This window comes from Mycteria americana, chromosome 9 (genome assembly GCF_035582795.1).
Source record: "Mycteria americana isolate JAX WOST 10 ecotype Jacksonville Zoo and Gardens chromosome 9, USCA_MyAme_1.0, whole genome shotgun sequence".
NCBI lineage: Eukaryota > Metazoa > Chordata > Aves > Ciconiiformes > Ciconiidae > Mycteria > Mycteria americana.
In genome coordinates, this window is record NC_134373.1 from 5,237,375 (window position 1) to 5,259,882 (window position 22,508).

At 42.2% G+C, this 22,508-nt stretch overlaps 1 protein-coding gene across 1 annotated transcript in view; it reads left to right on the forward strand.

Annotated features, from left to right (window-relative positions):
• Window positions 1–22,508, forward strand: part of ERBB4 (erb-b2 receptor tyrosine kinase 4) — a 416,956-nt gene that overhangs the window by 199,755 nt on the left and 194,693 nt on the right. The window contains exon 4 of the mRNA XM_075511224.1: window positions 2,128–2,262. Coding sequence (XP_075367339.1) covers window positions 2,128–2,262 — 135 coding nt within the window. The remainder of the gene's footprint in view (window positions 1–2,127; window positions 2,263–22,508) is intronic.

Here is a 22,508-nt window from a genome sequence, read left to right on the forward strand (position 1 = left end):
AAGAGCCCATCTTTGATATTATTACTCAGGTTTATTAGCGCCTCACCGCATGAATAGACCTGTAAACTTTCATCCTGTCACCTGTGAAAAATGGTACAGTGCAGGGCAAATGAAGATACTGCATCACGTTTTTGGGGAAGGGCAGCAGGAACAACGCTTCCTATTCAGTGAGGGGGAAGTCAGAGCAGTTTCCATGTTTGCTTTTAGTAAATCACAAAGAAAGCTGGCAGCTTTCCTTATAGTACAGAGGGGGCACTTTCTGGTTACTTTTACGCTGAAAAAAGTCTTTCTCCACAAATTGAAACTATTAGCGTTACTTTTAGAGTGAGATGCTGCCTGCTACACAAGAATGCATCAAAGTTCCTAGCAGAAAAGAAAATTTGATGGGTATTGTCATGAGTGAATGCTCTAAAAACCGGAAGTCATGGCAGTGGCAGGTGTTCAGATGTACCAACCGATAGTGACAGCTATTTAAGAAGCTATGAATGTAGATTTTACAGTTTTTCATGGCTTGTTAGATGTTATTTTTAATCAAACTCTGGGCCATAATGGACTAGGTCATCCTGCATAGCTGGGACAACACAGAGAAATCATCACTAGTCATGTTTTCAAGTGTTTTTCTAAGTCCCACTTTTTCCCCAGAGCAGAATTGCTAACAGATGCTGTATGGGTTTTTTCAGGGATCATAAGAATATCATACAGACAGATCATTACTATATCTCTAATCTGGACTCTTTTCTGTATAAGATTATTATTATTATTGTTTTCATTTTTAAGCCCCTTTTCAATGAAAAGCCAAGCTTTTAAACCCGAGGCTTCTAAGAAATAGTAATACTCTGAACTGATTAATATGGTGGAAGGATGTATTTACAGATGATCCTTTATTTAATACGTTCTTTTCTTGGGGGCTGCCTGCTCTACAGGCCGTAGCCTGTAAACCCTGAAATTTAAAAAAAAAAGCAGTAATTCATTCCTTGTTGTTTGTCGACATTAGCATTCCCACTACAGCTTTTAAAGGTTTTCTTGGGAGATGAGGACTACCAGACGACCTTAATCATTGCTACCATAGATTTACTCTTAATGTCTCTGTGAGAAGTGTGACACTCCTGGCTGTATAGCAGCGCTTAATGTCATTCTAAGGTGCCATTAGTAACTAACCTTCAACATTTCTTTGCTGAGGTTTGAATCTCTGACACTAAGTGGTGCAGGAGGTTTTAGCTGCGTAGCTCCTGTTAACTTTAATGGAAGTCACATGGATTGTCCTTTGCTTTGGAAATACGAGAGCCAGGTTAAGAAGAGAAATTGTGAATTTGAACAAGAGTTTAGAGGGTTAAAAAAAAAAGTTATTGCTCCAGAGGAAACCAACAACTGTGAGATCATTTTTATGTTGAGATTTGACAAATCAAGTCTTTAGAGATAGGGGAACAATCCACTTTTTAAAATCAACTGATACAAACATGAAAATTAAAAAAACCCCAAACTTTTATCTGCTGAGAAACCGTCTTCCTTTGACACAAAGCTTCCGGCAAGGCATGTCAATGGTGGTTTTGGATCATAGTATTTGAGATTTGGATCATAGATATTGAGTATTTGAGTATTTTGGATCATGGTATTACGGCAGCACAGTCTGATCAGAAAACATGCTTTTCCAGACATCATGATGACTGGACCCTTCTCATGTACTGTGGGCTCAGAAAATTCCCACCCCAGCGGAGCACGTTAGTTTATCGTATGTTTTAAGCATTCATACATATAAATGAAATACAGCATATTGTGGTTGATTGCTTGTGTTTTTAAAGTCAGTTAAGTCTTGAAGGTTATTTTACCCACAAATAACAGTACTGTTCCATACGTGATTACAGTGGAACAACAGGTAAATCCAATAACTCATCTAGCAACTGTGTAGCTGTCGTCATTAGGTTTCTTCTGCATATAAATATATGGTTCCTGTTTACATATACTGTAAGCTACTTGCCCTCCAGTTTTCAGAGTATTAAGTGAGATTACAGTGAGAATTCTTTGCATTTAAATTTCATGCCCTCTCTCTCCAGTACACAAAGCAGCAATAGATTTAATCAGCTGTATGTCTAAAGTCTTACAAGTATGTTCTCTTGTTCTTTTATGCAGAAATACTGAATGGAGGGGTGTATGTTGGCCAGAACAAATTTCTTTGCTTCGCAGACACCATTCATTGGCAGGATATCGTGCGTAACCCCTGGGCCTCCAACTTCACTTTGGTTCCAACAAATGGCAGCTCAGGATGTAAGTACCAGTTTTATTCTTAGCCTTGTCATCCGCTCAGCATGAAACAGTATAAATATGACCACAAGTTTTCCCTGATCCTCTGTTACGGAGAATTGTATTTGTAAATTTTCCCCTTACACTGCATTCTTCAAAGTTTGTATGCTGCTTGTAGGAACGCTTAGTCTAATCTTAAAAACACTTTGTCTGTAGAGAATATTTGTGAACATCATACATTTTCTGAGTTTTCTCTCATCTGTTTTCTCTTTTCTGCGTATTCTTTTTTCTATTTATTGCTAAATCCACTGTGCTGCTGTGGAAGCACAGACGTTATTGTTTGCTTTGCATTTGTTCCTGCTTGCTCAGTCTAGTCCTTGAGTCACAATGGTCTGTCTATGGCATCATAATTAGCTGCTGGAGTAATTATGGTACAAGCTCACAGATACTCTGACTTTAGATGAGAAATGAACCTCGAAGAAATAGTTACCCTGTTGTTGTGTGTATCTGTGAAGAAAGAGAGAGAATTTGGAGAGGATGGGGTGCTCTTCACAATATAGCCAATATTTATCTGTTTTTAATATGTTCTCTCTATTTTAATGCTCTTGATTTCAAACTTGGAGTATCTATGTACTTTGACTAATTTGTTTGATCATAGAATCATAGAATCGTTTAGGTTGGAAAAGACCTTTAAGATCATTGAGTCCAACCGTTAACTTAGCACTGCCAAGTCTGCCACTAAACCATGTCCCTAACACCACATCTACCCGTCTTTTAAATACCTCCAGGGATGGTCACTCCGCCACTTCCCTGGGCAGCCTGTTCCAATGCTTGACAACCCTTTCAGTGAAAAATTTTTTCCTAATATCCAATCTAAACCTCCCCTGGTGCAACTTGAGGCCATTTCCTCTCATCCTATCACTTGTTACCTGGGAGAAGACACTAACACCCACCTCTCTACAACCTCCCTTCAGGTATTGTAGAGAGCGATAAGGTCTCCCCTCAGCCTCCTTTTCTCCAGGCTAAACAACCCCAGGTCCCTCAGCCGCTCCCCATCAGCCTTGTGCTCCAGACCCTTCCCCAGCTTCGTTGCCCTTCTCTGGACACGCTCCAGCCCCTCAATGTCTCTCTTGTAGTGAGGGGCCCAAAACCGAACACAGTATTTGAGGTGCGGCCTCACCAGTGCCGAGTACAGGGGGACGATCACTGCCCTACTCTGCTGGCCACACTATTTTTGATGCTAGCCAGGATGCCATTGGCCTTCTTGGCCACCTGGGCACACTGCTGGCTCATATTCAGGCGGCTGTCGACTGACACCCCCAGGTCCTTTTCCATCGGGCAGCTTTCCAGCCACTCTTCCCCAAGCCTGTAGCATTGCATGGGGTTGTTGTGGCCCAAGTGCAGGACCTTGCACTTGGCCTTGTTGAACCCCATACAACTGGCCCCAGCCCTTCGATCCAGCCTGTCCAGGTCCCTCTGTAGAGCCTTCCTATCCTCAAGCAGATCAACACTCCCACACAACTTGGTGTCAAACTTACTGAGGGTGCACTCAATCCCCTCGTCCAGATCATTGATAAAGATATTAAACAGAACTGGCCCCAACACAGAGCCCTGGGGAACACCACTTGTGACCGGCCGCCAACTGGATTTAACTCTATTCACCACCACTCTCTGGGCCTGGCCATCCAGCCAGCTTTTTACCCAGCAAAGCATATGCCTGTCCAAGCCATGAGCAGCCAGCTTCTCCAGGAGAATGCTGTGGGAAATGATCTCAAAGGCTTTACTAAAGTCCAGGTAGACAACATCCACAGCCTTTCCCTCATCCACTAAGTGCGTCACCTTGTCATAGGAGATCAGGTTAGTCAAGCAGGACCTGCCTTTCATAAACCCATGCTGGCTGGGCCTGATCACTTGGTTGTCCTGTACGTGCCGCATGATGGCACTCAAGATGATCTGCTCCATAACCTTCCCCGGTACCAAGGTCAGGCTGACAGGCCTGTAGTTCCCCAGATCCTCCTTCCGGCCCTTCTTGTAGGTGGGCATCACATTTGCTAACCTCCAGTCAGCTGGGACCTGCCCAGTTAGCCAGGACTGCCGACAAAGGATTGAAAGTGGCTTGGTGAGCACTTCCGCCAGCTTGTTTCTCTATTTCCCTTCCGTAGAGTTACTGACCTTCAATAGTGTTCTGATGTTTCTTGCAGCAATAATGAATTCTAGTGAACGGTGGTGACAGTGACACAAAGTGTTTAGGTAAAAATATTCCATAACAGAGTAAAGTGCATTCAAAATTAATACCATGGTATTGAACAGTACCCTCAGGATGTATCAACATGGAAATTCAGTTATAGGCTGGGAAGAAGTTTATATCTGATGTCAGGAGTGACACTACAGCAGACATATTGTTCTGAGAATTCTGGATATAGGGACATTCTGCATTGCTTACCGTATCCTAAGGTGTCCCTCAAGGATGTATAAATGACTGATTGCCTCTCTAGCTTCCGCTACAGCCAAGAAACAACTTCAATTCTTCAGTTGCATGTTAGGAATTCAGAAAAAACAAACCAAAAACCTCGACTCTGGGTAAAGACTATTTGATGAGTCCCCATAATTTCTAAGCAGCAACTTGTTTTTAACCAAGTTCTTTGTGGTATAATAGATTTTATATTAGGCCAACTTGCTTTTGTATGTCTCACCTGCTACTCTCAAAAACACAGCTACTTGAGATACGGCTTCCTCTGGGAGGCTGCCAAACTCCACTGCTCCTCGATCTTCCAACTCTGGAGCTGAGGCTCGTCTCTTCTGCCTTCTGGCTGGAAACCTGACATAGTTGTAATGCAGCCAGCTATCTTATTTGCATATTAAAAAAAACCTCATCACTGGTGATGATCAGTTCTAAGCTGAACTGATAAAACCTTTGAAGGTTAGGGAATGCCTGTACCCTTTTATGAGTCATTACTTCAACAAGAAAAAGACTTGGTTGTTACTCTGGTTTGTTCTGTTACTGGATTTTCTTTTAACCTTTGCCAGTTCTTCAAGACAAATGCTTCTGCAACACCAAGGTAATAAGCTCTTTTAAAAAAGCAGCCAACATCAATACTATCTTTTTGAGCTAACGAAAGTTTTACTGGTGACTTCAGAGGAATCGGAACGGGATCAGTGCTGAGTACTTTTGGAATCACACCCTGAAAGTAATAAAGGCAAATATTAGCTCCCACAGCAAGATGAAAGAATGTATGTACCTAAGTCCAGTTTTCTTAAAACATTTTTTCATTCCTTTTGAGTTGTTTAGAAACATAGTGAAAGAACAATTTGCGTTTTGCCATTTGTGCTTGATAAACCTGATAAACAGCATTATTTCAGTGATGATTGAGAGCTATGTACCAAGGCAGCTTCATTAAGATAGCCACTCAAATTTTTCTTTATTTTTTTTTCCTTACTTGGGATGGAGCAGAACCCAGTTGGACTGTATTTAATTTAATAAACATAAGTCTCCTTCTCCAAGAAACTGGATTCCATCTCAATACTATTCATGAGCCTCGTGAAATTTGATTAAATTAGCTAATCCAAACCATTTCTGTCTTCACAACTTACATAGGTGAAAATCTAAACCCCATTATACAGAAAGCCAACAAATGGCTAAAATGGTTTAACAAAGGTCTTAAGGCTTTAGGAAACAAAGAATTCAGGTACAGAAATCACCATTTAAAATAGCCTAAAATTAAATAGCTGTCCATGTGTGTGTGCATGCATGCATATAGTACACACACATGCACACACATAGGTGTATATACATATAAAGCCTTCAAATGAAATCACTCAAATGTGGAACCTTATTACTACCTGTCAAGAGGTAGGAGAAAGGGAATGTGCTACACCAGTAGTTTACGAAGAATTAAGACAAGTTATTTGTACTGGTGCAGAAAGGACTTGGAGAAATGAACATTGAATTATAACCCTAGAATGGAGATCAGTGTAGAGTATCATTAAATAAGGTATATGCTTCTCAAATTTGGCTCACATGTCACTTTTCATAATCTGCTAGGCAGCGTGGGCGCTTGCTGGGCCCAGCCTTGCTATTTTTCCACTGCTGCAAATGATGCTCAGTGCATTACAAAGTCTTCGGTACATTTCTGCATAGACTGAGTCATGCTTTTTTGGATCCAGCATGTATATATATTTACTGTTTATTTTACATGAATGTATTAAATTGCCTGAAGTCTCAGGTGCCTCCTATCAAATGCAAATCTTGGCTAAGTCCATTGGAACTGAGTAAGTACACGTTGCTTGGCATTACTGAGAATATCCTAAGTGCAAGAGATGTCAAGGAACGCCCTCTGGGACTTACCATGTCAGAATATCTTGAAAAGAAATGAGTGGGTTTTATCTAAAAACCTTTACAGGAGAGGGAGAAGGTCTGTTAGAGAGGCTGCATCAATCTGTGGATGTAAACCAATGAAACCTGTGTCAAGCTCAACAAAGTCTGTATAGTAGTAATTTAGGAAAGTCTGTGTAAACGTGTGATCATGTGAGACCTGGGTGGATGCATCGGCCTGTCTGCCGTGTTTAGCCATGACTGGCAGGACTGGAGGGTAGCTTATGCCCCCGGAATGGTTAGGGCCGTTTCACCGTGGCCACCTCATTAGCGATCCCTGGCAGAGAGTATTTTGGGGACAAAAAGCTGTGAACTGCCATGAATGTCAGAATCAGACACTTCATAATTCCAAGAGGTCTTGAAGCGTAAACCACAGTTTGGTGTTTTAGCATTGCTAGCATTGTTTCCAACTGTCAGCAGCAGACATAAAATCTCACCAAGGTGTCCACATGTCCGAAAGAACAAGGGCCCACCCTCAGAGAAGAGCCCAACATACAACGCCTGCCGGGTTTTTGCCAATGCCAGAGTGGACTCCAGCAGGTTGATATAAATGCACTGTCTTACTGGGAGCACCCATGCATTAGCGTGTGTGTGGCTCAGGGCTCAGCCACGCTCCTTGTTCGTCTTGCCCCGTGAGGGAGCCAACACGGCAAGCTGCCGGTGCTGCTCTCTTCCCCAGCCAGACAGAAGAGCTGATAATGGTCCCACTTCAGGGATAATTTCACTTGCAACCCTCCCTGCTGCTCCAAGGCAATCAGCAGAGGACGAAGACAAAAGGGTGGAGTGAAATGAAGATGCTTTGAAATAAAATCAGTCCCCTGCCTCTGTGCTTGTTTCATACCTTGGATCTGCCAACTCTGGCAATCTCCTTCATTTACATCAGTGCTAGACAGAAGAGAATATGGCCAGTGAACTCTGGGAATAAAGCTTTTCTGATTCCCTTCTTCATGGGCTTTCATTGTCGCATCAGTGTTAAGAAGCCAGTTGAAAAGGCTGTGGCATCTTAACCGCTCTGATAGAAATACTGCAGACATATGAATCCTAAGTGCTGCTTCTCCTTTTTTTCTTTTTCTTTAGCCTGAAATGCATCCTACCCATTGCTTCATGTTCTGATCAAATGCATGCAGAAAAGCTCATGTTAGAGGCCTTTGAATTACACAGTCTTACTGTTACGATGAATACAGCCAGTGGCTGCCAGTGCAGAGCTCAGCATGTACCGCCGAAATGTAATAAACAAATGTTGTACCAGGGACCACGGATACTTCAACTCTCCGAGGACAGATACCTCTGTGCCTGGCATTTTGACGTGTACTCTGAAATAATACTACTATTTACTGTTTGCAGAGCCTTCCCATACAGGTGTCTTGTAGCTGAAGCTTTTGAAATTAATTGTAATTTGAAAGCAGCCTTCTCTTCCATTTACCTGAAATCAATGCTGTCAGCCTGGGGTTTTTAAGCTGGGCATCTTGCAGCAGGAATCTCAAAAGTGCTTAACTGTCTAAGGAACAACATTTTCCCTTTAGGTCTATGTTACTGAATTTGTTTCTGCAATGCTGAAAATCTGTTTTCTCTCCTTCCAAAAATAAGCCATGAATTCAAGCATTAGCCAAGCATGCTAAAGCCACGCTTTGCAAGAGCATATTCCCCTGTTAGCACATCCACTTGTTGGATTTAGTCCCTTAACTGAAGAGCTGGAGCTCTGCCCTTCGGAGCTAGAAACCTGAGGTGCAGTTCCCAGCGATGGTGCAAGAAATAAAGCAGGAAATAAGGATTAGACTTCTTGCCTAAAATGGCTCTAGATTGGTAGACAACTCCTCTCTGACCAGCTTTAGGGAAAGTGCAGTGAAAACTCAGCTGCTTTGATCAGTGTTCTCAGTGTCCTCGATGTCCTCCTTGGTTTGGTAGTTAGCAGGAACTAGACTAGCCCCACATTGTGCCAGGTGAGCTCTTTTGCAGGATTTGACAAGGACTGTAGTATTAAATCAGAATTTTCAGTGGAGCTTTACTTGGAGATTTTGTTTCATAGAAAAGCCTGAAGGGTTTGAATTATTGCATTGAGGTCGCTTGCATAGCTAATAGCATAGGTTCAAATAAATCAATAATGCATTTAAAAATACTGAAACAATATGGATGCATGTTCATGATGGAGCTGGTAACTGGGTAATAAAGATTAAAAAATTACTTTCCATTTTCAAGTTAAAAGAAGAATGCTGCTTTTCAAGGAATTATTCAAGAAAAATGCAGGACTGCATGCTGGCACATGCCCAGAGTTGTGAAAACTGAACTCTCTGAAAATTAAGCGCATTTTAAAGTATTGTCCTGAACTGGAATTTCTGCTCAGACTCTGAAGTGCAATGAGATCTGTGGAAAAATTTCCCTTGGCTTGATCTGGCCTTCTGACTGAGCCCGTTAGCTATGAAAAAAGCTGGAATTTTTGGCAAGTTATTTTTGCAGGCAGAACAGCTTCAGTTACTTGCTATTCATGACATAGTATTCCTCTGTTACTGCCTTCTATGTAACTGCACCTGGTAATGTAAAAACACCCAGTTTCTGAGCTGTGCAGAAGTACTTCTACGTTACATGATGCATAGGAAGACAAGGCTTGGTCTTTAGCTGTGTACCTGTGATTCAATAAATCCCATGATGTATTCACGGGAAACACTGCTTTAAAACGTCTTCCCTCTTTTTTTACCTATTGATTCATAGATTTTTCAAGGGCACAAGAAGCCTTGAAACATCATTAGCTCTGATTTCCTGTATGCAGAAGTCCTGAAGTATCATCTTCTTGCCTGGCGTTGAGCTCAGTAACTTTCCTAACCACAGCGTATCTTCCAACCCAGCTTTGAGTTTCAGAAGCAGCCCCAGCCCTGGCACAGCTGGAGCTCCCACAGCCACTGGGTGGGCGAGTGTGGGGCTTCGGTCCTCTGTACGCTCTTCTGGCACTGGTGTGAAGCTTCGCAGAAGTGCAGCCGTCCCTCAGGAAGCTGGTTATTTCCCTAGCATTAAGAGAAATAATACTAGGTGCCTTTATTTCAAATTTGAACACGGTTTTAAATTGCAGATGTTGTTGCCTCTTGCACCTTCTCCAGCTAGCTCAAAGGGCGCTCTCATAGCCAGCATTTTCTCCCTGCAGAAATGGCATATACCATGTAATCAGCTCACCTCTTGATCTTTTTTTCATAAGCTAAACAGATAGAGGCTCTCACATCTCTCACAGTGAGGAATTTCTTTCCAGCTCTAAAATAATTTCAGTTGCTCTTCAATGTGAAGTATCTCTATTTTTCAATGTGCTTTTAGAAGGCGGAAACCAAAGCGTGCATAGTGTTTTATTTCTGATTAATCAATATCCTGTAGAAGTAAAAATTGTATCCTTTGTGTTTCAGTTTTACATGAGGCACCCGATGTTCAGGCAGTTCTGACATCTGTGTGTTTTAGAGACTCCCTGTTTTCCAGAAAATGTTGCCTGCATGCTTTATTCTGAAATGGGCAATCTTAGTTTGGCTTTGTAAAAGACATTTGGTGTGAGTGACTCCAGCTTACCCGCCAGCCTGGCTCACTCTCTAATTCTGCCTGCTCTTCACTGTAATTTGCTGGGGTTTCGGTCTTCCTGTAATCTGTATGGTTTATGACCTGGGATTTTTTAATAATTTCTAGACCTTTGGATGGAATATTAAAAAGCATCAGTCCTGCGACAATCCCGGGTGAACCACACCCCAATTGTATTATAATTGCTCATTTACAGCTACTTTTGGAGAGCCCCCAATTAGCTGGCTCTTAATGCATTTTTCATGTGTTTTATTAATATTGAAACACAGAGACAAATCTAATTAAATGTTTACCATTTGGCCAGTGCTTTGCATTTTAATTAAAGGAACAGAAAATGGACTAGCCAGCTGCACAGTTGGTTATGAAGTCAGCTCTCTGTTCTCCTGGTGCAGACATTCCAGGCTGTGATTGACCTTACCTGGGTGCAGGTGTGTTTGGAAGCATTATAGCTCAGTTTGACATACTTATCTCTGTATAGTATGTATTTGGTTGATGTGAGTCAGTGCTGGCTCCATATTCCCCCCCCCCCCCCCCCTTCATTTTCTCTGTTACACTCTCTTTGTGAATTGCTTTATTTAGGTTAACCTGCTGTCCCATCGGCCCTGATAACCACGAGTTTGCTGGGCCATGTTTTACTGCAAGTTTTCCACATGCTAGCAAAAGGAGTAATACTGCTTCTGAAAAGATACTTCTTTAAAATATTGCAGAAATGGGAACAATTTGGTAGAAACTTAGTTTAGTAGAAACGTCTCTTTACATCAGACTAGTTTAAGGCCAAAAGCTCCTTACATTTTTTTTAAATTGGTATAGGAGAAAATCAGCCGTGTGGATACATGCACATCCCTTTCGGCATACATAGTATATTCTTGTAGTGTGTTTCACAAAAGTCGTAAGTTGATATTTGCATGGGATTTTGTATAAGTGATAAGCTTTGTTCTCCTTTGGGCGTTAACAGTCCATGTTTGGAGTTGCTGGCAAGGGTTGTAGGTGAATTTGTGTACAGCGATTTGTTGCAGCTACAGAATGAGGTCTGACGGGTAGCCAGCCCGTTGATTTAATGTTCAGTAGTGGCCTTGTAATTCTTCACAGAGCACAGTAACTCATTTTTTGTACCAGTAAGTCGCTATATTAGAAAAGGATCATTTTTACACAGTGACTTATGTGGAAATTTAACCTCAGGTCCAACCATTGGGTATTTAATTCTGAAGTAATTATGTGACAGTTATGAAGAATAGGGGTTCCTCAGATCCTTGCAATCTCTCCCAGAAGTCCCAACCTTCCACCGGTTCTCAGTTACGCTGTGGCTAAATTGTACAGAATGCTACTATGCGTGTGCACACCAGTGTTTCCAATTGGACCATCCAAAACACACTCTTGTGCAGGACCAGTCCTGCTACCATCGGGAAGCCACACTGGTGAAGTGGGGAGTCTTGGATCAGGGTGGGAGGGAGGATAGAGTCCTTTCCCACAGTAAAAATGCCATCGGTTAGTAAAAAAACCAGGAGAGCTAAAGCCAATGTAGATAGAAGTACATGGAAAGCTTTCCTTTAGACCAGTGGATGCTCCTGTAACAGGAGGCAATTATGTGTAAATAATGAGTAAGTGTAAATCAAACCCCTAGCCCTCAGTACCAAGACACAGGTGAGCTAACTGCATTTTGTCCAGTTACTCCTGCAAGGTATTTTGTGCTTTTTCAAAGCACGAGGATTTTGCTCTACGGAAGGCCAGAGTAACAGCAGTGTATTTATGTATGCTGGCAAAAAGAAAAGAGGGAAGTGACTAATTCACGCTTCAAGCCAACTTTCAGAATAGCTAGTGTATCATTTCTGGTGTACACCTAAATTGGAAACTACCTATGGAGAAAATGGTATTCCAGAAAGTATGTGCTGAAGACATTTGTTATTGCAGAGTTTGTTAAATTATAACCTTTCATTGAGGTTATTACTTGAAGTTCAATTAACATTTTAAGTGTATGTTTGGAGACCAGCAAATGGGGCCTCTGCAGACAGGTGGCCTTGGTACAGAATGCGATCCCTGCTGCCGGTGTCACTGTGGCAAAGCCAAGAGGAGAAGCTGTTCTTTTCGATAAAAAGCCACAAATAACTAAACTGTTTTGTGAAAGCTCCTTCTGTGTGGAACACACTTCAAGGGCTTGCAGCATTGCATTTTAGTAGCAGTTACAGTGTCATGGATATCTCAGTTGGAAAAAGAAAATTTATATCAGAACTGAATAGCAAGTCCCACAACTGCTTTTTTTTCCGGTATACGTGGAGGTTGCTTTTCCTACCATTACGGAATCTCTAGTCAGGACAGAATTTATTTACTTACCTGGAACTGAAAGACAAATATAGTAACAGAAGAAATTGATTTTAAAGAATAGTTTTTGCCAAGTATATGTCACTGAACATGGAAGAATACATGAAATCCAGTGATAGAAATGAACTTGTTTTGCATTAGTGTGGCAAGCTGAACGGCTTGAAGTTGCCTGTAATGTTTTTCCTCAACCCAGAACAGTGTGTTTTGAATAAAGGGAAACAGTTTAGTTTCCTAATAAATACCTTCAGCCAGCATTTTCAGAAGGGATTTGTCAATTGGCGAATGCCCTTGAAACAGATTTGAAAGGCAGGCAGACGTGGCATTTAATGGAAATACGATGCCTCTAACAGTTGAGTTTGCTGAATAAAAAGTAAGTAACAAAGACAAGTATACCTAGCTAATACGAATAAATAATGCCGTGAGGGACAGATCTCCTTAGGCTGCCAGAGCCTAATCCAGGGATCTAGCAAGGGAACTGCTACAAAGCCAGGGATCTTTAGGAGTCGTGGACACAGAAAGGAGGGCACTGAGAAAGCCAGCATAAACAGTTTCTGAAGAACCTCTGACATGGGCATGTCTTTGCGGTGAATAATATATTTTTAAAAAGATAAAAACTACCCAACCCCAAAACCAACCCCCTCCCTGCCAAAGTGCTGACCTTGTTTTACTGAGTATCTCCCTCCCTTCTTACAGGGTGAAAGTCACCCACCAAGTGGCATGGTTTACCATGCTGATGCATAAAAATATTACAAAGTGGCACTAGTTCTGTAGCTACAGAATTTAAGTAGTGCTCCACATAGTAGCGTGTGGCAACTGTTGGTAAATGCTTATCTTTTAATGGCAACCTGTGTGTGTATAATGTATTACTGTATACCACCTGTTTATAAGCAGATTGGCGTTTAAGCAGTATATTGCACAAGGGAGAGACTCTCAGTTTAAATGGAAGCATCCCTCTCCATTATAAGCAGCTTGCTTTATCGCAAACACCAGTGTTTCTTGAAAGTAGGAAATAAACCCCAAATACTCCGAATATTTAAAATAGTGTAATTGAGTGGTAATTGGCAGATTTGTAGTGAGTGGGTGGGTGGGTGGAACTGGTCTTTCACGGCAAGCTCCAGCTGCTCTAGCTAGCTGCCTTTGAAGAGCTGCTTAGGGAAAGAGGAAGAAAAGAAAGACTATAAAATCAGCCGCTTAATTGCATCTACTGGTTCTTGAAGCTGCTGTGTGCCTCCCACCCTTTTGAAGTTGTCTGCTGTTAGATCTGCAAGATGCACGTCCCAGCCACCAGCTCAGAGTGGGCTTGGTTGGTGCTGCTGTGCGGGACATGAGGGTGGGTGTATCGCTCAGTGGCAGTGGGTGGGTGCAATGTTGAGACTAGCCAGCCAGCATCATGATGGGCTTCTCCCAACAGACTATTCTGTTGCTTGCATAAAACACAAAACCACCCCAAGCCTTTATTGCTATCATACCTGCATTTTTTTAAGGATTTTGTTACACATGCCTGTTTTGGCAGAAATTCTCAGAACTGTCACTAAGGTTCCTGTCCTGCTTTTGTGGACAGCCTGGCTAAAGAGCTCTGCTCAAACCCAGCGCTGTTTGGGGGCTTCTCTCTCATCCCTTCACACCTCCTGCAGGGAAAACGACAGTGCTGTGGCTTCACATGAAGCTGAGTGGACAGCCTGGCTAAAGAGCTCTGCTCAAACCCAGTGCTGTTTGGGGGCTTCTCTCTCATCCCTTCACACCTCCTGCAGGGAAGACAACAGTGCTGTGGCTTCACATGAAGCTGAGTGACTAGAAGGGAAGTTTCTGTCTGCTAAAAGCACTGGACAAGGTGTAGGAAGTAGCAAAGCAAAAAAGAAGAGTGTATTTTATGCTCCTGCAATCCTTCACGCTTTCTGTTCCTGTGTGTAGGATCTCCACGTTCATATCTCCTTGGGCTAGTATTCAAAGGAGCTTTCACATCTCAAAATCTTCTTTCTGGTCCTCTTGTTAGGAACTTGTAATTTCCTTTCAAAACCTCATAAAAGCCATCATCAGTGAAGTGTTCTGGCGTTGGGGAAGTGTTGGGAATATTTGCAGAGTAAGATACTTAATCCAAGGTTTTCAAGTGGTTTTATACAAATTGCTACATATGAAAACAACTTCGTACCAAATTCATCATATTATGCCTACACGATAGTCACAGACTGTCCGCAGCATGACCTTTATGCAGATCTCTGACAGCTGAAGATTATCCGGGAAATTGCAGTCTGAAGTTTGTTTGTATGATTATTTTCATTGAATATTTGTGGATAGCAAACACTGAATCTAAATATCAGAGTATATGCCCAAGCATTGTTTTCCAACAGAGAAAGGCCTTCTGTTGTCCAAGTATTGTTTTGTAATAATCAGTTTTGTTTCGAATAGCCAGAGATACATTTTGAATAAGCAATTACATTTGAATAAGCATATTATGATACTTATCCAAAGTTTGTCTAAAACTGGACTCCAGATTTCATGAGAATGCAGAGTTCCTTTCTAGTATTTCCATCTAATTAAGTCAAAAGTTGGTTAAAATATTAGCACACCTAACTGCAGCCACCCAGACTCTAGGAATATTACATGGCATCAAGAAAAAGTAAAATGAATTTTAAAAGCCACTTCAGTTTCGACTTCTCATTTCCTTTCGTTGAGGTTATTAGTTTGTTTAAAAAATGAAAACTGTATGCCCCTCTGTTCGAACTTTATTACTGCTTTGGCAGCATTACAGGAACATTATTACAGGACATTATTTTGACTTATGTGGTATTGACTGACTTGATCTGTTTGAGGGGTGGAGGAGTCGGTATTAAACAAGCACAAGAATACCCCCAGCTTTGACACTTACTTTTCAGTGTGTCTTGGAGTTTGTTGAGAACCTCCTTTGAAAATCTCTTCTAACAGCGCTGAGATTTCTCGCCCAGTGTTACACACTGTGTTCAGAAAAGAAACCTGTATCTGCATCCTTCAGTTCTCAGCCAAGATTATGCATCGGGCAGTCAGTCTGCTGCTGCACCTGAGGACAGATACCTGGCTTAAGGTTTATTACAGGCACTGATATGGGTGCACATCTGATTGCTGTTCAGTAGGAGTCGCTGCTGCTTGGCTTGTTTGTGTTTTTTAATTTCATGTGTTGTCACACCAGAAACAGAAGCACCTCTTGCTGTGAGCCAGAATAAAAAGCACCTGGGCTGAGAGCGAATGGGCAGTATCCTAGGGCAAGGAAGGGTGTGGGTGTTGCAGTGTTAGGCATCGCAATGGCTGCTTTTTAGGATGTGAAATTCACGCACCTTAGGATGCCCCATGGAGAGGAGGGAGCCCATTGAAATAGTAACTGCCAGGGGCAAACTGGGGAAACGCTGAAACGAACATAAAGGCATAGAAGATGTTGGTCTTTTATGGTCTCTGTCTGCTGGGAATCTGCAGTGCTTAACTGCCTACTGCCTTCTCCTCACAGTGGTCTTCTGTTCACACACAATTTTCCTCAATAAGAAGGACTTTTCTCCCCTTGTAGGAAATACATTAGCAGCTTAGGAGTTCCCCAGCATGTGGGAGAGCAGGCTGCAGTTTCCTACCTTGCCTGAAGGCATTCAATCCCATACCGCCTATCTCCCACCTCCCAGTGGAAACTGCCCCAGGTTCGTCTGAATTAGGGCCTTTTCTACTCCCTCTGTTGAAATTCCGAGTGTTCAGTAGTCATCAGGTAAGATACAAAAATAGTCCTGAGGGCATGGACTGATCCTGAGATGTACCTCTTCCCCAGTGATTGTAACCACTGAGCTGTGGGGCAAGAAGCCAAGAATAGTTGCATGCTGTGTCCAGCGCTCTCCCTTCGGGGCCAGTGAGCTCCCTGCATCGTCAGGAGGGATGGGTGCCTGCTCTGCGCTCTCCCCTTCCAGAGAACAGCTTGTAGACTGTTTCCTGGGTTGCTGTCCTGGGAGGCAAGAGTCTTCATCACAGTAAGCAAAGGAGAAAGCAGGACGCATAACCCCACACCCTAGGTGAGTGTTAACATCTACAGATGGTGGAACATCACCCTCTCCTTCTGCACAGAGGAAAGGGAAAATAGGAGCTACCCCTGTAATTTGAAGGGGTCCGGGGTTGTTGGTCTGTGTGCTTTGAGGATGATCCACATGAGGGAGGGTGTTTCACTTCTACCCCAGTGCAGACCCCCATTAGACAGAGACCAAGCTGCTCTGCTGTTCAGGAACAGAAGTCCTGCTGCAAGTGTGCGAGAGTGGGTAGTTATCTGTGGCTTACTGGAGGGGAATATATTTTTTTAACAATAATGATTACAAGGAAAGATTCCTGAGGGCTTGTTGTTCTTGATGAGCCTGCCAAGCAGCAGGTATGACTTGACCTATCCTTTTAGCCTTCCGGCTGTGTCTCCCCATTTGCTCAGGATCCCTGTGTGTGTTCAGAAAGGCATTTGATGCTGATTGGAACTAATTCACCATCACAGTGGGGGGAATTCACTTGCATTGCTCTGTGCTAACAGCTATAAGTAGTGATAATTAATAGCTCCTAATTGCTTAATCAGTGTAAAGTTTTAGACTATGTTGTATGTGAAGGGTTTTATTTTGTGTGAATGACTAAACCCCCAATTAATGCATCGAGTCATACAGCCTTACCAGTGCTGTCTGTTCCAGGCAGAGAAAAATAACCAGTGTCTTCATTACCCCCCTCAGGTCCCTTTCTGTAGTCGTTACTGTGGCCTGAAGACATTTTTCTGTAGCAGCTGAAGTAACGTTACAGTGAGCTTCCTATCAGCTCAGAGCTGTCAGCAATAGATATGAATCCACCGGCCTGAGCCCGTTCGATGCTGCTGACATGCTCTTCTTGACTTTCCATTTATTCCTTTACCTCTGGTGGCCAATCTCTCTGAAAATCAAAACTGTCTGCCACCAGCATATCTAGCAATAGTCTGTAATTTCGCAGTTCTCAACAGATCCCCGGTCCCTGTGCGCACACGAGGGTTGTCTCCATCCCACATTACTCAAGAAAATGCTTCCCCCTTCGGTATTCAGTTTTTGTTTTCTTCGGTGCCGGTTGAGTTTTATCGCTGCTCCTTCTCCCCGCTCTCCCTCGCACTGTCCCCGTATCTCTCCCTGTGCCTGTCTTTCAGGGCGTATCTCTTGGATTGTTTTCATTTCCCAGACCTATTTCCCATGCCAGTTTCTTTTTAGCTGCCTGTGCCTGACTACCTCTCCATTTGTGTGCGTCTCTCTTCTTATCTACTGAGGAAGATGAGGGGAAGATAGAGACATTGAATGGCAGAGTTGGAAGTCCCTATTGGAAGCGATGGTTAGACGGAGTTTGCTTTCACAGTTATCGAAGCCCCAGTGGTCCCCGTACGCTGGATGCACACACACCTGGCAGTTAGGGGGTGGGTGCTAGAAAACTTTGACTTATGGATGGTGGTAGCACCCACAAAAGGCGCTGTGCTTTTCCACAGTGTAAGTATTCATCATTGAGGAACACTATGCAAGTTTTCACTGTAAGGGGATCCCATTAATATTTGTGCAGGGTACCTCTATTGGGCATGGAGACTTTGGGGTAGAAGCAACGATACAGATACGAGACGGAAAGGTCAGTTGAAGTGCTGCCATTTACCACAATAAAAGTAACAATATCAGTCCACACGCAGCTTGTTAAAGAAAAGCCTGAATTTTATGGGACTAATCCTATGTTGGAAAACCGGTGGCACATCCTGAAGTGAACTTATCTGACTTCAGTGAAAGCAACATAGTTTGATAGCAGTAGAGGAATTGACCCTTGGATTACTGTATCCCACAACACTTCTACAGACAGGAAGAGAAAATGAGCACTAGATATTTCTGTAAGACACTTTCTTCTTTTACAGAAAGTTTTACTTTCTCTTATGACATGTGTGTCTCCTGCCATGAAGAAAGGAAATCCTGAGCAGTGTGAGTCTCTGTTAGGTAATTAACTTTCAAATCAATAGAAGAGATCTGAAGGCTAGCACAGGGCTGGTAGAAAATGCAAAACGATTTTTACTTAACAAAGAAGTGTGACTGAATGAATAAATGTGTGACAATAGGAACAGTCAGACAAGGACATGGAAAGCATTACAGCCTGATAAAGGCAGAACAATCCATCACAACAATAGTATCTTTAATTCTTGTTAATGCTGTGCTGCCGTGTTTGAATTATATTTTGATTTTGTTACCTCTTCGTACATAAACCTAAGGAGTTTTAGCTGCCTAGAAAAACAATGCACAATCGTGTTTAAACCTTCTGTCCCATCTAAGCAATGGAAAGAAGAGACTGGGACTTATCACAGAGTCTACCTGGAACTTGTTGGGCCTTAGGGCTGGTTATGTCTAGAAACATCTATATTGCATCTCTAGCATTTTTGCAGGAGTGAATATTTTAGGTGAAGCATGAGTTTAAGTAGCTTACAGAAGCTAATAAATGATTTATAGATGTTTTGATAGTTAATTATTTTAGACTGTTAGATAAGTAAAGAGGCTGCTTATAACCATGGTTTGTAACCATCAAAACCACTTTATTTTGTCTGTGTTTATTCTCACTTCAGTATCAGTGTGTTGCAGATATGCTAACATTTATTAATGATTTATTAACCTGGTAGAAACCATCTGTAAATGCAAGCTTTGTGCAAAGTGAGACCATTTTTTCTCTTATTTCTGCTTTCCTTCTCCTACTGAGAGAGGTCTGCTCGAGGCAGCTGGCATAGCTGATGGGGAAGAAGCAGTGTTTCTCCTCTGTACTACACTGAGCTTAGAGCTAAGAGGAGGACTTCATTTTTCTTGTCTTGTCAGTAACTTAATCCTCTGTGGTTTTACTGTTCCTGAAATAATAAAGTCAGTCTGGAGCCAAAGGAAAGCCCTTCTCAATTCTCAGGAAAGCACAAGGATGAAGTAACCTTGGTCTTTCCCAAGCTAGTGAGGAAACATTTTCTGCTGGTGACTTTGCCCGGCTGGGATAGCAGAAGCATGTCCTGCAAATAAAACCTTATCCTGGAAGTTACAACAATGATACTCTGCACCAGAGTCCATAATGAAGAACAGTTGCGGTAGTATGGGCTAAGGGAAGATGAGCCCAGGAGGCGAGCCATTGGTTTTCTGCGTGGAATTTGCCAAAGCAAAAATTAATTCTCATGTTCCAGTGGGAATCTGCCCTTTCTAAACTTAGATTTCGTAACAAAGCTGTAAAAATTATGTAAGCCTCCTTTTAACTCCTTCGCTCCTCCTCTGCAATCTAACGAATAAAAAGTCATCATGTATGCAAAACAATGCCACCATTCAGGAGCAGAAATGTACTTTAGCGTCACATCTGTAACGAGGCAGGAGACTTTTCCAGGTTCTTCCTCTCCATATCTCATTTAGAAAAGAAAAAAAACCACCTTTTTTCCTATGTGCCTTCACTAATGTGCAAAAGTTAAGTGAATGGGCAAGGTAGTGCTTCCAAGGCAGAGTCCTGCAGATTTTTTTTTTTTTTTTACCCCCAAATTCCAGCTAATTCTTGAATCACTGTTTGACTGTAGTGATAACATATATGATGAGTTGTTACAGATGGGCTGTTTCACTGCGGCTGAGTGTTCCTAGGTCCCACGATTGCCACCAGGACTTCAGGACACTCAGCATCTTCTGATGTCAAGAACCAGCAGAGGAAATCATAGGAAGGAGTTCTACCTCTTTACTCTCTGCTGCCTCAAAACAAAAGGAAGAACACTTCTGCAGTTTCATGGTTTGCCATTTCTTCAGTAGTTGTTTCTTTTAGCCCTTACTGCTGTATGTTGGAGGGTTTTAGAATATTTTAAAGACATAAGGAAAAATGGGAAGAATTTATTTTACGCCAAGAATTGTTTGAAAAATTTTTCTCAAATCTGCTGGCTCACTACAATCTAAAAATCCTAAGAAATATATACAGAAAGATCTGTCAGAAGTAGTATAATTATGTCAAGGACCTCGTCAGTCTTAGGGCCAATAGATTTATTATCCATTTAAGCCTGACACACAGATCTAATCATGAGACCTGTTCCTCACATGAATGCTCCTTATGCTCCTGGCTACTTATGTTGACTTCCATGGGACTATTTTTGTCTTAGATTTACAGAGCTGATCTTCAATGGGTAGCAATCTATCCTCATTACACAGGGGAAAATCAGGTGCAATACTGAGTTACACAAGGGCAGAATCTGGACCAGTTCATACTGAGAGCAAAGAAAGTTATTTTTCTTTTTAAACAAACAAACTAATATAGACCCACTATTTGGAGGGATTTTGTTCTTTGTTTTTAATTCTCAGTATATTTGACCTTCAAAAGGACATGTAACAATGCAATTCAGAGGTGTGCTGCCTACAAGCTCAGCTCCTTGTTGTGTCTGTGCAGCTGAGAAAAGTGAAAACAATGAAGCAGATACTTTTGAGTTCCCAATGAGAAAAAAGGAAACTGGCAGCCTTTTCTTGCTATATTGTCAAATATCTCTATTTAAATGCAAATGATCATCTGACACTGCCAAACAAAGTCATGTACCAGGAAGCAGGTGTGCAAGTTACAAATTTTTTTAAAATTATTTTTGAAGATGCTGGATCACTTTTATTTCCAGGAGGAGTAGAGTTGGCTGAATACATTTTTGGTTGTGTACTGAGGGTCAGCTCAGCACCTATGTTTCAAATATGAAGATTTTTATTTTAAGTGTTGCTTTTGCGGAAGTGTGGGCAGCCTCTCTAGTTAAGAGATCACTTGGAGGGGTGCTTGAAGTTTCTTCTGTGTTGTCGCACTGCACATACTGCAGTGGAAAGCCCAGTGCATACAATATGTTTTGGAAGGGGGTAGAATCCAGGGACAGAAAGAGGAAGAAACCAAGCTGGTGCCTTGTTCTGCCTCAGGAATGTGTGGTTACAAGTGATCTGTGCAGTGCTTTATACTGCATCTAGCTGCAAGACTTCTGGCTTTCTCCCTAAACTTCAGGCCCCTTAAACGAGACAGGCATGAGATTTGACCACAAGGAAGGATCAGGCATAAAATAGAATAGTCTTGCAAGAGGAGGTTCTGTTGTCCATGGGTTGTGGTTCCTCCCTAGCTTCCCCCAGCAGGGATGCTCCTGCTCAGGTGAGGAGCAAGCAAAGCAAGTGGTGAAAAGGTTATCTGAACGTGCAGCTGAGGCCCTACCCTTTCTCCTTCCCACTCTTCTGTTGGTCAGGGATAGCCAGTTTATAAAACCCACTTCCTGGGGATCATTTTTATTCAGTTGGGAAAGCACCAAACCTAACAAACAAACTGTATCTTGCTGAGTCTCCTCTCTCCTTTGTTAAAAGTCTTCCTTTAATTTGCTGTTTACCTCGCCTTCTTTTTAAACTTCCTTTCTTATGAATCCATATGGATGTATTTGCTTTCTGCACAGGGTTCCAGTAGTCTCTTAATAATCATAATAATCATTATTACTGATTAAAGTTGCATTATTCATGCCAGATGGAGTCCCCTCCCTGTCAGCCAGAATGAGTTTGCATTATGTAGTTATAGTACATTTGTGATCTAAATAAACAGATGGCAGAATGTGACAGCAAATTATGTGCTGGTGATGTCAGCAACAACGCTTCCCGAGTATAATTGCTTTAAATGAACATGAATGCAGCAAGGAGCTGGTAGTTTTAACAAGGTAGTTGGCATACAGTGTGGTAATTACCATACAACATCATCAATAGCGCCATGAATGCTGTGCGAGTGCTGAGGGAAGAATGCTAGCTTTGAAAAAATAGTGACAGAAAGTCCGACTTTACACAACTATCACAGTGGGTTTGCTCAACTGTAGAACATCTCGTAGGTGTAAGCACACTGCTAGCAGAGGAGCAGTGTTTTCTTTTGGGGTGACCCAACCTTTGGTGAGAGACATTTTGCATTTTCTCCAACGCTATCTCCCATCAGGGCGTGTGGGAAGTATTTGATTTAGTGTAATGGAGCAGTGTTAACAGCAGCTGCTGTTAATACAGGATTGAAAGGTAAGCTTCGGGATCAGGTTCAAAGGGGAAAT